Source organism: Taurulus bubalis, assembly GCF_910589615.1.
Source record: "Taurulus bubalis genome assembly, chromosome: 5".
Classification (NCBI taxonomy): domain Eukaryota; kingdom Metazoa; phylum Chordata; class Actinopteri; order Perciformes; family Cottidae; genus Taurulus; species Taurulus bubalis.
Genome location: NC_136593.1, coordinates 25,080,473 through 25,095,247, shown reverse-complemented (window position 1 = coordinate 25,095,247; position 14,775 = coordinate 25,080,473). Strand labels below are relative to the sequence as shown.

At 40.6% G+C, this 14,775-nt stretch overlaps 1 protein-coding gene across 1 annotated transcript in view; it reads left to right on the top strand.

Annotated features, from left to right (window-relative positions):
* The window catches only part of LOC306736344 (receptor-type tyrosine-protein phosphatase gamma-like), a gene marked incomplete at both ends in the record, with an annotated part of 390,476 nt that overhangs the window by 334,658 nt on the left and 41,043 nt on the right, over positions 1 to 14,775 (top strand). The window contains 3 exons of the mRNA XM_079217969.1: positions 3,574 to 3,758; positions 13,938 to 14,046; positions 14,642 to 14,691. Of these exons, the coding sequence (XP_079074095.1) occupies positions 3,574 to 3,758; positions 13,938 to 14,046; positions 14,642 to 14,691 (344 nt within the window). The remainder of the gene's footprint in view (positions 1 to 3,573; positions 3,759 to 13,937; positions 14,047 to 14,641; positions 14,692 to 14,775) is intronic.

Here is a 14,775-nt window from a genome sequence, read left to right as displayed (position 1 = left end):
AAATGAAAAGAAAACAGTGACACATGGTCGAACAAGCGAAGGCCAAAAAGACCACTTAAATACTAACAGCCAGAGGAAATCAATGTGGTCAGAACTGGATACCGCATTGAAAGATGGCGGCCCCTTTAATCCTATGAAAGTTGCTCACTGAGCGCAAATGCTGAAACAATTTCTCCGTGAGCTTCTTTGAACTCCAGCGTGTGAACTAGAGCCCTTCTCTAGCCGAGCTACTTAGGAGCATGTGCGTCTAAGACTTCTGCTGGCCTATACGCTTGACTTCCTGTGGACTTTCTGTTGACTTCCTGTGGGCTTCCTGTTGACTACTGTGTAGGCTACTTCTATAACTTATTACCTTATTTAACTGCAATTTGTGAACGCACATGCTTTTAGCACTGCAGTTAGTGGTTTTAATATTTTGACTTGCACACACACACACACACACACACACACAGAATGGCCGACTGGGCCCAGGTTGATATAATCTGTTAAATACGTTTGCCCTGCATAGAGGTCATTCTCTGCTTGACTTCCAAATGATGTCTGTGTGTATGCATGTGTGTGTTCTATTTTGTGAACGTGTGTGCTTTTGTGTGTGTGTGTGTGTGTGTGTGTGTTTGTGTGACTAATGGCTTTAGTAATGCTGAGCCACATGGGGCTCGACTGCAGGTTATGAATAGAAAAACTCCACTGCAGCTCTTTATGAGCAAGCTAATCAATTTGGTTCCACCAGGCAAGTGAGCCCTATTCTCAATCAACCCATGTTCATCATCAAATTACTTTCATTTGCATAATATGATACAGTGTTTGGAATAATCATTACGTGCATTGTTCGATGGGGAGACGCTACCCTCTCCTTTCCAACAGTGAGTCCTGTAATGAAATGCTGCTTTTCATGCGGTTCACGCTACAGACACGCTGACCAAAGTAAGTGGACATTGAAACATTCCACCAATATGAGAGGGTTTCACGTGTCATGTCCTCATTAATCTGCTGCTGGTACAACCTCCACTCCTGTTTGAAAGCTTTTCCACCAGATTGCTCCCGTTCAGCCACGAGAACGTTCCTTGGTCTAACACTGATGACGGGTGATGAGGTGTGGCTCACAGTCGCCACACCAAAAGTGTTGGATGTAGACCGACCTGACTTTGTGCCTGGGGCAATGTCACATTAAAACGTAAAGGGCGTTCCCAAACGTACATATTGTGTGAACTATCAACGTGTTCTGTAGCATTAAGAGCTCCCTTTGGTGGAACTGAGGGGTCTCGTCCAAACGATGAAAAAGCAGAGCCTCAGACCAAAAGTACACAAAAAGGGACCTTCACTTACATTTGATGTTTGATCTTATCTCTCTCAATTTCTGCTTGCATGTCAATGGGAGGCGGTGTGTTTTAGAAATACTTAACAAGAATGATCCTGTTAATGTTCATATAAAAGCTGATATTCAAACAATGTTAGTGTTTTGCTTGCATTAAATAAAGTTGGTAGTAAAAACATTGAGAGGAGTGTAATTACCTGTTTTATAATTCAGTATCTATTATAGAATATATTTCTACAGCACTTATTCCATCAGTTCAACAAAGTGACATACTCACCACTAAATGAAAAATGCCCTTTCAATCCTTTTTTTTCACATTTCCATTCATATTGTGGCCAAAATTAACAATACAAAAAAACTAAATTTCTTTGTAACTTGATATCAAAACCAATAATCTTTTCTTCTTGTTAATGAAGACATGTGTAAGCTAGTAGCAAAATAATTTCAACCAATAATATCATGACATCTCTTGATCAGGGAGTTGTGTCCTCCGTAGCTCCACATCGCACTACATTCTGAGCCTGCCCACATTTTCTTGTTCAAATCAAATATGTAGGATTTGACATAAATTACTTATAACAGTACACCGCTCAAATATTCTGTTTCACAGGGGAATACATAACAGTACAGGAGATAAAAACACGCTTACTTTCGTTTCACTGGACTCCAAAACTGTTTCAATTCTCGAATAAATTCCAGTCTCTCCTACTCTGCTTCTTTTTTTCTTTTTCTTTCCTGTGTGATTAAGTCACCTTCAGTGAACTGAGTCGTATTACCTTCTGAAAATGTGTCACCTTAAAAGCCCACCGGGATAGCACCTTTTGAGTTGATAGACAGCGTTTAATGTGAACGTGTCAAGTTTAACTCACAGTAGCTTAACAACAGTTGCAGAGTCGCAAAATGGAAGTAAAACTGGAATTAATTATCAATGAAAACAGTATTTATGTTCCAGTAGGTAGACTCATGAGTTATGAAATCATGCGGTACATGTGCACCATACACAAGGGCAATGAAAAAAGACCTGTGTGTTTCATTCAAAGCATCAATTCAGTATAATTAGAATTTACAGTAATAATTATGAAATATTTATCTGAAATACTCCAGTGTGTTTTAGCTAAGTAGAACATCTCACTGGTCAAACAGAGACATCTATTGGCCAGTCGCAGCCAGTGCAGGGCTGGTCCCATCACAATGAATGGAGTGTTAAATTCACAATAAAACATGCAACGTTTATGTGTTTGCCTTCAGGTCTCCTAATGCCAGATATCTGAAGACAGAGTAGCTTGGTTGCATTTTGCCTAAAGGCAACTATAAATATATATATATATATATATATATATATATATATATATATATATATATATATATATACATATATATATATATATGTATATATATATATATATATATATATATATATATATATATATATATGTATGTATGTGTGTATGTGTGTGTGTGTGTGTGTGTGTGTGTGTGTGTGTGTGTGTGTGTGTGTGTATCTGGAGATGATTCAGAGTGTCTCACAGCAATATTAATAACACATCATGAATACAACTCACGCTCACATAACACTTACTGTCTCGCTTCCTCTCTCTCACTCTTTCCTTCTTTCTCTCTAACTCTTTCTCTCTCTCCCTTTCTACCCTCTCTCTCTCCCGTTATACCTTCATCTCTCCCTCTCTCTCTCTCTCTCTCTCTCTCTCTGCCTGAGTGTATTTGTAAGATAAACTGAGCTGATGTATTCTGTCATTAAATTATCTCTCTTTTTCTCATCTTCCCTTTTATTCTCGTTGCCTCCTTCACTCTCCCTTCACACCAATCCTTCTTTCCGTCCCCCCCCCCACACACACACACACACACACTTTATTCATCTGACTTCCCTTCTTCCTTACCATTCCTCACTTTGTTGGTTTCCTTAAATCTTCCCCTTCCATAATTTTTCTCCTCCATCCTTTTCCTTAAAATGTAATCTTTGCTACTTTCTTTCCTCTTCTCTCCCACCAATTATTCTCACCATTCATTATCTTCTTCTTCTGGCTCCACCCACTCCGTTCATGTCCATTATCCCCTTTTTTGAATCTTCTACCTCCCTCATCGCTTCATCTGGACTCATCTAACACTAATTGTCCTCTTCCATCCTTACATTTGACATGTTAACCTTCTTCTATATTTCTCACTTTTTCACAAACATCTTCCCTTCCTCTCTCTTTCTTCCCTTTGTCTGTACATTACCCCCTCCTCCGCCCTCCTCCCAGTATGCAGCAGCGCTCCCATCAACATGAAGGTGCAGCATGTGAACAGCAGTGCTCTGGTGGTGCGCTGGGCTCGTCCGGCGATCATCTACCACCCGCCCATCCTCCATTTCCTGGTGTCCTACAGCTGGACGACCCACGACGACAGCTACGAGGAGACGCACCTCACCGACGCCAAACACAAACTGGTGAGACTGGGAGGGACTGAAGCTTGTAGTGGGAGGGTTAGCCTGATGTAATGGATCCTGATGCTAAATATTGGGTTATCCCCCAATAAGTGCTGAATCAATGAAACAATGACATCACATATAACATGCAGTGAAACTGGCTCTGAGGAGAGACTGCTGCTCACATTGCTGGATTGTACTGACAACAACTAAAATATGTGTAACGGTGCATTATTGTTCATAGTTATAGTTCAGATGCTGGATGAGACCAGACTGGTGTGTGTGTGTGTGTGAGAATATGTCTTGTTTAGTATTTGTGACGTATCTTGTTGTAGCATGGCAAAGCAGCTGAAAAGTACAGACTGGTTTGAAAAGGCCAACTCTGACACGTGCTGCATTCAGGTGCTGAGCGGCTCTGGAATGTGACATGTATATGAAAAGTTAGCTGCTGAACGGTATTGTGTTGACGCAGACAGCTGTGGAAAAACCAAACAATTAGGAAACATGAACGCTGTGAAAATGAGTCACACATTATAATGCTGTTATTATATTGCATTATGATACAATATTATAGTTAATCAGTGGCTCAACCGGTTTCCTACAAAGTGTTCACTGGCAACGCATTTGAGTCATTTTCAATTCAGTGCTGACAACTAAAGCCTGATTAATGTTTCAGGGGTTCAGAAAGGTCAGGGGAACATGGTGTTATTAACTGTAAACATAAAATATACAATGATGACCTGAAGTAGAAGACTGCATGTGTTGATTTGATAAATATTATTCAAAAGCACAATACTCTTCTTTTCTTAACCAAGTGCTTTAGTGACCAAATCCAGACCATTGGATGCTGTCAAAAGGAATGTAGTCATGTAAACATTAGTTTAGGGTCAGGGTGAAGGATTTAGGGGGATCTACTGGCAGAAGTAGAACATACTATTAATAACTACATTTGCATAGTGTATAATCACATAAGCTAAGAATAGTTGAGTTTTTGTTAGCTGAGAATGAGCCCTTCATATCGACAGAGAGCGGTCCTCTTCACAGAGTCAGCCATGTTTCTACAGTATCCCAGAAGCGACAAACCAAGCACTCTTGAGAGAGAGAGAGAGAGAGAAAAAGAGAGAGAGAGAGAGAGAGAGAGAGAGAGAGAGAGAGAGAGCCCACAATGTGTATATTGATGGCCAAAGAGCAAAACCTCCTTTTTTGAGAATACAAAAAAAAATACCAAATAATACATTTTGCAGACGGGAGGTTTTGCATATCGATGGCCATCGTCCATCGATATGTTACCTGAAGGCCCTCCTAGTTCTCCAACAAACCTGTGAGACACCACCAGCCGTGGTCTGACTTCTGTTGCTGCTAAAGTAGTGTTATTATGGTGAGGGTGGCCTATGAGAAGGGCAATCGATGTTACCACTGTTTTGGAAAGAGAGGAGTGAACGGACGACGGCAAGGTGAACATGTTTGGTGAGCACAGCGTGCTGTTCTGGAGTAGAGTTGTGGGCCAGTTGCAATGAGCAGCCTAAACCTGGGTCAAAGGATGTGAACCCTGCTGAGCTTTATGAGCTCCTTCCTGTGGCTTTTGCAGTACGAGAACATCGCACGTCCTAAATTATGAAAGTTATTGGCAGTAATAAAAATCCAGGCAGCAGTTAAATTCCCTCCAAATTATATTTAGCAAATCAAATTAGTAGGATAAACACATATTATGTAGTAGATGGGGCTGCAATTACAAGAGGAGTTTCACATACCAAAGAATCTGAAAAACAATCCAATAACCCAGATTCATAAAACTTTATCTTTGGTATAAAACAGTTCAATCCAATAAGTGTCTGCTTATATAAATATATCAATGTAAGTAGACATTAACATGCACATGCATTAGCGGAACTGCTCGAATACTCGAACAACTTTGCATTTAAAATCACATGCAGACTCAGACAGTGTTTTATAGTAACTGTATAACATGTAGGAAATCACCAGCACGGAGCATATTTCCATAATATCAAATATGGTGCATATATAATGAGCTCAGTGCTTTACGTCGTACACACGCACACACACACATTTGCAGTCTTGCAGTCACACACACATTTGCAGTCTTTGTCTGATGTCTTTCTTGGCCTAGTTTGTGTGAGAAGAAATAAAAAAGAATAATCTCTGTTCAGACTTTTCTGACTCTTAGCTATTCGATAGCCATGTTTGTACAGCGCTATATTCCACAGAGATACAGCAAAACAATGAATCCTTTCAGTTCCTCCTCACTCACCGCTCACATTTCATGTCCACAGCCCATGTGCCTCATCACACCACTGGGTTTCAGGTTTGGTGAGAGATTCCATGTGAAGTTAGTTTCAGTGGTGTTTATTTCAACTTCCAGGCATGTTGATCCCCTGCCTCTCTATCACTGAAATCAAGCAGCAGCTATGACAGAATAATGAATCCGAAGGAATTAATTCAACTTTTCCTGGTTTTAGGAATGAGTTCTAAAACCAGGAAACCAGTTAGCGTTTTGGCATTTCCTGTGTCCGCATCTTGAAGTCAGTGGATTTCTTTTAATGGGCTTTTGGTTAGATGCCTTAAATAAGGTCTGTGTTTAACACAAGCTGATGATTGTACGATATGAAATGTGTCAGCATTAAAGGAGTCTGACCCATAAGAACAGATGAAAATGAAAATAAAAGAGAGCAATTGGTTGAAATATATAATCACTAAATCTCAGTATTATTCATACATTTGTTCCCTCTATATTCCATTTTAACTAAAATGCTTCAACAGTAACACGTACAGGGCAGGAAAGAAAGTGTTGGAGGGGGATTCCTTCTGTCCTCCCTCAGGGCGGGGCCTCCATCTGTGATTGGCCAAAACACGATGTCCTCGAACAACCAGATCAACAACCAGACCACAATGTTGACATCACTTTGGTCCAATGATGATTTCCTCATGTCATCTTCAATTCTCTACCACTGTATGCATGTGACGAGCTTGTAGTAACACATAGAAGCATATTAGAAAAGACAACATACAAATTGTTAACTACAAAAAAATCTATTTAATTTAAGCCCTTACAACAAAGTACAATTCTCCATTTTTCATATTTACGTTTCCCTTTTTTAATCGAGCAGTAGCTAGCTAACAGTTAGTTTGTTAAAGGACCAGCAGTCCATTGACCATATAGGGATCCAGTCATGGGTGAGGTAGCTGTCTAAGGAGTTTGAATTTTTTATATACAAAATTCCATCTTCCTGTTTCTTTCTGAGCCACTGAGGGACACACCCTTGTAGTTTCATATAGATTTGTTGCTGGGACAAAACACTGGAAATCAACCTGCACCGACTGCCAAGACAAAGATACCTGCTCAGTTTGGCTGACGCTGTAATTTGATTTTTATCTTGGAATGAATATGGAATACATATTGTTGTACCCTCATGTCTTACAGTGGGTGTTGTATTAAGTTACGTACCCTTTAAAACTCACCCTTCTCTGTATGTAGATGTGTTGCATTGAGGAGAAGAGGAAGGGCCAAGTTGCATAAATATCTGTGCATCAGACATATGATCAGAAAAGATCAAACGGGCAGAATGCAGAGATATGATTACGAAACAGGGGGGATTAGAAGTAAAGACCTGCCTCTAATATAGTCTGCCTTAGTGAAAGGTCATATCTGCCTTTAGTTCAGCCCCTTGTTTATGATTTTGTATTAATGATGATGATTTGGGGGGGCTTTAGGGGTTTTTGGGCTTACAAGTCAAAACTGCTTAATGGTGCTTATCTCTGGGGGATTTGAGACTAAAGTACAGGTCTTGAAAAACCCAAATAGGTCACATCATAGTCCAGATTCTAGATGATCATCTGCCAGTAATCAGGTGATTGTCTTGAGCAACAACTTGCATAACAAAGTGCTCCATATTTCCAATTGGCTTTCTAAGTGGCTGCTATATATTACTTCCTTTTTTACCTTTGTCATCTATTTATTTTGATTTCCTTTCATCTGTCCTTTCCTTCCTTCTACCCTACTTTCCCTTCTTCCTCCGTCATCCCCTTCCTGCTGATACGTTGCAAGCTGCACCGCCCGGCCTTCAGCCATATGCTATTTGATCAACTTGATTAATGGACTATGATTTACCCTCATCACTGTGATACACCACACATTTGAACATATTGTAATCATCTCGTGCATTCCCATGTGTACAAACATCACTGTCCTGATTGATTTCTGATTAGACTTTGAGCAGAGCCACAGTCTGATTTATTGTAAATAATGACAATAAGATTTCAGACCAACAGAAATTCAAATGCCGTTGCACTGGGAGGAAGTTTGTGTGTGTGTGTGTGTGTGTGTGTGTGTGTGTGTGTGTGTGTGTGTGTGTGTGTGTGTGTGTGTGTGTGTGTAGGTGTGTGTGTGTGTGTGTGTGTGTGTGTGTGTGTGTGTGTGTGTGTGTTATTTCAGAAATAGAGTGGATTTTACATCATCAAAATTTGACTGCGAGGTCCTTGAAAAATCTAATAACTTGCTTTGGAACCAAACTGTTTAGACACGTACAAAATCACCACTGATTGCATCATTAAAAATATATATTGTATTGTTTAACAACAGCACATAATCGCAGCTCTGGCAAAATAATAGTTATTATGAGAAAATATGTCTGCAGAGGTTTTAATGCAATAATTATTAATGTCTCTGGGGACAAAAACTATGATCACTCACACACACACACACACACACACACACACACACACACACATACATACACACACACACACACACACACACACACACACACACACAAACACTCACAAACCAAGCAACATCCTCCATCAGTTCCATTACAAATGGTCTCATCAGGAGCCAAAAATGAGCTATGAGAGGAGGCTGTGGAGCAGACAGGAGGTTTCATTCCCTTACATTGTGGTCTGCTGATCGGCTGGCAGAATACTAATGCTAAGCTGGAGGGAATGCGGGGCTTCCAGCCTGCGCAAAAAGCATGACCTTGGGCCAGCGGCTCTGTAGGAAAACAGGGAAAGCTGCAAAAAAAGGGTTGAGAGTGCCCCCTGGCTGTGGAAGCAGCATCGGCTCCCAGAACTGGGATTCTGCCATGATGAGAGATGGATGGAGAGAGATGGAAAGAAGTGGAAAGTAGTTTATCCACCCATCATTAACTCCAGAGACTACCCATCCCTCTAAAACCTACTTCCCTCTCCCTCACCCTTCCTGCTCTTCCTCCCCTTGCCTTCTCCCCCCAACGCTTCTTTCCCACACACTATTTGTCTTCCCCCTTTCTGTCAGCCCTTTGATTCTGCTCTTATTCCCTATATTCTCCCTTGACGCCTCTATCTAGGTCACAACAAAGACTTACATGGCTTTAGGACCCTCAAATCCCCCACACATCCCCCATTTCACAATCAATGGAGAATCCCCATTTAATGAAACACTCTGTACTGGACTTTTTTTATAGCCCATACCTCTTGGCTCTATGCTGTAGGGTAGCAAGCGGGTCTGTAGAAAAGGGAAGAGGCTTTTCTCTAACATAACCTGAAGAAGGCAAGTGAGTGTAATTTGTGTGTTAACAGATGTAGAATTGGATGGGGGGCAGTGACTGTATGCAGCATCTCAAAATATCTCCCTGATATTTGAGTTCAGAAAGACTCCTCGCTTGCTGGCTTATATCATTATGGACACCAACACATGCAATTTATATTAGCATCGTTTATCTGGAAAATACAGAAAAAACCTGACCAATATTTTGGAATGTGGCTTTAAAGGCTTTAATGGCTTTAAAGCTAGCCATATAGTGTTTACACCCCGAGACCGAATGTTTGTGATTTAAAATCAAAATCTCCTTTAAGAGTTACAATGTTCATATCTAAATGTCTTACATACAGTATGAACTCAGTTGAATGCTTAGCACTAATAGACAAAGAGAAGATAAAATCAGTTTAAGGGACGGATCACAAGGAAGCGCCTTGGCAGAGTGTTGTGTTGGCCGAAACAGCGTGCACTGGTGGAGCGGTGGAGCTGCAACTGGCCGATCAAATGTGATTAACATTCCCTATCACTTACTCTGTAGCTCTCTCACAGACCAAGAGCGAATTAGCTAGCTAGCCTTACTACGTCTACTGGCATTAAAACAGGAAGGAAATGGTTAAGTAGTATTTGATTGGCTGCCTGAGCCAAGTAAGATTTTGGCGGAGAGCAGTGCAACTCGGCACCTGGTGCTGAAAAGTTGGGAATATTTTTACCTTCATATGTGTCTAAAACTGCTAGAAAAAGGGAGGATCAAAAGAGGAGCACTCGGCAGGCCAAAGGGAGACGATAGTTTTGCTGCTGATGCATTTCTGGCAAGGGATCTCAGCCAACAGCCCTGCAATAATTCCTCCTTCACAAATTATAATTTGTGATGCTGCTGAATTGCATTGGGATATAATGATTGCTGTTTAAAATATTGGGTGTGCAATATGGTGGACAAAATATTTCAACCCTTCTCAAAATGCAATGAAACTCAACGACATCACAAACTGCGGCCATTAAAATTGCCATGAAATGCAATCAACACCTCTCAAACAAAACCGCACTATAACCTAAAGGCAGCATTTATTGCAGGGCGGTTTTATGAGACTGCTTTCATTTTAGTTCGGCGTACCTAATAAATTGGCAACTGTACAGAGTCTAAACAGCACAGTAAAGTACAGCTGACACTAATGGGAACGTCCTCAGTTTTACAAGTATTAAGCCATAAACAAAAGTATCGAACAAATAGATAGTATCACTACGCGTCTCTACGTCACTCCTCTGCAGCCGAAATGCCAAACTCGAGGCTTCAAAACGCCAGTCCACCAACCAATAGGTGATGTCCACTTTGTTTATACAGTCTATGGATAGCATCAGATGAAAAGTCAGGGGATCACCATTAGAATTCATCATCTGAGACCATTAATAGCTCGAAAGCTCAGAAAAGTCTACCACAGACGTGCAAATCATTTGAACTAAATAAATAATGGTGCTGATGTGTAAAGGGATTTAGGACAACCTTTGTTTTCATAGTCAGGAGAAAAGAGAATTTCTGTTGGTCCAGTTGTCCTGTTCAGCTCTAAAACAGATGTCTTGCTCAACCGGTATTAAGAAATTAAGCAGCAGTGTCATTAAAAATCAAAGTGACTTTTTTAAAGTTAAACCATGATTTAATCTGATTTAAAAGTGATTCCTTGTTGGGGCAACCCAGCCTTAAAATTCTAAATGTATGGCATACTCTGTCTTTCTGGAGGCTACTACTGGCTCTGGTCTTACTGCAGAAGTAATAATGTAGTTGTAGCAATGCGTGTCTATTATTCTGTCTATTATTATATACAAAAACATGGTCTTGTATTAGTGTATAAATAGAGTAATGGTGCCTATCAGAGAGAGTGATGTGATTCCAGAATCTTCAGACATTCTGTCTGTTTATCAGCTGCTGTTGATGCCACTGTACATCGAAGCCCTGAGATGTTTACATGAAATCCTCTGATTTACTCAATCTTTGCCACCCATCTGTGTGAGAGCAGGAGTCAGCTGGAAGCGTTAGTGTAAACAGCAACACCCACGACGGTCCGACAGAGCTCTTCCTGCTCAGGAAAGCTATCAGTTCTGTACAGTCCCATGGTGCATTTGTGGTGATGATATCTAGTTCCCTCTGAATACAGGATGGAGATTAAAGGAGTCGTGTGGCGATCCACAGCTAAAATGTGAAAACTTATAATTAACACAGTTCCACTCCCAAAATGAAAACGTCTGCTGGGTTTTTATTGAATTTTCATTTAATCATTGGTATATCATCAACACATCAGTGTCCTTGTTAGTGTAAATAATGTAACCAAGTGGCTCTGCCACTGAGAATGTTGTCAGTCTTAAGCTGCCTGGTCACTGTGTTTTACATGAACTATATCCTCCATTCTAAGAAAAGCACATCACAACAGGTTGACCGGAACAGGAGACCGCTCCGTTCAATACGCCAAGAGCCGTAACACGTACCATGCTATGTCAACCTCCTTTAGACTTTTTGGGGGATTAGATGGGAGCGTACAGACTGGACAGTTAATGCGTCCTGGCCTTAATCAGATGACAAGAATCTGTCTCTGCTAAAGTCTACACTTTGATCACGAGCGAGTCTCTAACTGTGCCTGTGTGCTGTAACACCCTGGTACAGTGGGTTTATCAGTGTTTCTTTGTTAAAAACAGCTGCCTGCTGAGGGGAAGGTAACAGAAAGGAATGTAGAACATTATGAAAAATGTTTCCTTAATTAATTTGTTGAAAATGTTAAAACAAAATTACCACATTATTATTCGAAGATTTGCCAATATTTAAACTTGCTATTTATTATCCCTTTGAGAAGTTACAATTTTAGATGGCGATATAATGTGATGGTGGATACTGTGTATCGTAATGATGCCGTGCCTCCCCCAGACCGGCAGAACTGATTTTTGAAACCATAAAACAGAAACGAGAATGATAGTTTCTAGTGGCGTGCTGTTTCTTTTCACTTTTGAGTGGTTATCGGCAGTGATGAAACAGCTTGCGAAATGTCTGGCTGAAGGATTTGTTAGATTTGATTAAAAAATGACCCTTTACTAATATAATGAAATAGGCAAATGAAAATGAAGCAGAAAAAGGTGTGACGGTCTAATATATATTAGAACAAGGCTCTATTGGAATTCATCTCTTCGTGGTTAAGTCTTATATGTTCACCGCTTTATGTGATAGAGATGATAGACTGCAACGTGCATGATAACTTCATCATTGTGCTGGACATTATTTCTATTAACTGGTTTGGAAAGCTTGACAGCAGGTGAGCTGATAGGCTGGAGGAAGACAGGCTGTGATAGTCGTCCAGACAGGATCCTGTTTGATAGTGCAGTTACTGTAATGGGTGAAGTCTGGTGTTAATACGATGATGAGCATGCAGAGAGACAATCCTTCTTGACCTTCGGGAACAGTATATGAGAAAAAGAATCTTAGCTAAAAGTTGAATCTGCTCTTGATTTACATAATGAGTTTACAGTGAAAACATTTCCAGAAGGATTATATGTGGCAGTGTTATGTGTAAATAATAAGCACATTGGTTTAACTATTGCAAGTTATGTCTTGCTCTTTTGGTGTGATCGCTATAGGAATAATAGAGACCAAAATTTTAGAATGAACTTATATGAACTGAAGATACATTGTGAAAGGGTTAAAGTTCTAAGACAAAAACATGGACAACACCCAGACGCCATGGTAGAGACCTGTCAATCACCTTATAGCCCCGCCCTAAAGCATACTCTGCTTTATGGTCTATTTGACTCTAAATGGACCATCATTTACTAAATGAACATCATGCTGTATTGAAGAAGACTTGAAACTAGAGATTGAGACATAAACTCATGTTTACAATGTTTACTGAGGGAATAAATCAAGTAGAATCATTTTCTCATAGACTTCTACAACCTGACTTAATTTTGCCAGCAGAGGAGTGGCCTCATAATGGCCATTAGAAGGAATACAGGTCAAAGGCACTTCTACATTGACTTCACTTTTCAGAGCTGGTGGTTGCCGCCTGTGTGGAAGTGACCATGGGGAAATAAAGAAACACACATTGTTGATGGAATCCTGAGGCTGAATAACAGAAAGAAAGGGGCAATGTCTGGTTTGAGATAGCTAGAATAGAAAGTGAACTGGCTGTATTAAAGGTTCGCTGTCGAGAAATAAGAGAGTGTATAGGGATGAGATGGGCTCCTGGTTGACCTTCACTGTAGCTTCATTAGAAGAACACCAGACTACACTGACTTATACCCGCTGTATACCAGGCTGTAAAACACTGCAGTCTGGTTTGGTCTCCAAGATGGATGTTTTTGTGTGTGTTGTTTTGCTCTTTTTGTTTCAGTTGTGTTGTGCATTCAGTTTGATTAATAATTGTTTGAGGACCACCTGACAGAATAACTTATACGGATAAAAGACACAAATTAATTTTCACAAAAACTGCATGTAGTTAGTTTGACCCACCTATAGTTGGGGTAAGGTATGTAATTCAGGGGTGTTAAAAAAATATCCTTAAGAACCACATAGGAATCTATGCAACCTCCTCTGGACATGCACTCCCTGCCCTGTGAACTGAACTAACATGGCTTTTGATACAAACTTGAAGGACCTTACTGATTTTGTTTGTGTGTGTGTTGTGTGTGTTGTCCAGGAGGCCGTCATATCTCCTGTCTCCCCCGATGTGCTGTACCTGTTTCGAGTTCAGGCCATCTGCATGAATGACATGCGCAGTGACTTCAGCCAGAGCATGCTCTTCAGAGGTAACAAAGAAACACACACACACACACACACACACACACACACACACACACACACACACACACACACACACACACACACACAGAGAGGGACCGTTTAGACCTAAAGTGCTCATGAATTGCAGCCACATTATCTTTAATGTCAACATAACTGTCAATATGAGCACCAGTACACATCTCTTTCATGTATACAGCCCTCTCTCAACATGCCGTGCATATTGTCTTACATTTGTGCAAGCAGTATTTTGTAACAGTTAGGATTCCTTTGATCGTAATATCACAAAATCTTTCATATTCAGGTTATTTATGTGCGCTCATATCAACAGCTGCAGGCTAAAGGGATGGTAACAGAGGGAAGGAAAGACACACAGGAACAGTAAGCAGCTGAAACGCAGAGAGATGAATTAATTTCATCTCTTTTATTGCCTACCCATTAAGTATTCAGCGCCTAGCATTTCCATTATATCATCTTGTAATAACTGTGCTTGCAATGCACTCATGGATGTCTCGTAGACACCCCTTCACTGAGAGTGGCCTGGTTGCCGCTTCTGTGTTTAACAGTGGAACGTCCCGTCTTTCTCTCTTCTCTGTGTTTCAGCAAACACCACCAGGATCTTTGAGGGGACGAGGATTGTGAAAACTGGAATGGTAAGGGAAACGGAGGTGAATCTTTACTATTGTCTTTTCACGTTGTGAATCTGACCCAGATCCAAACATCACGGACTGAACCCT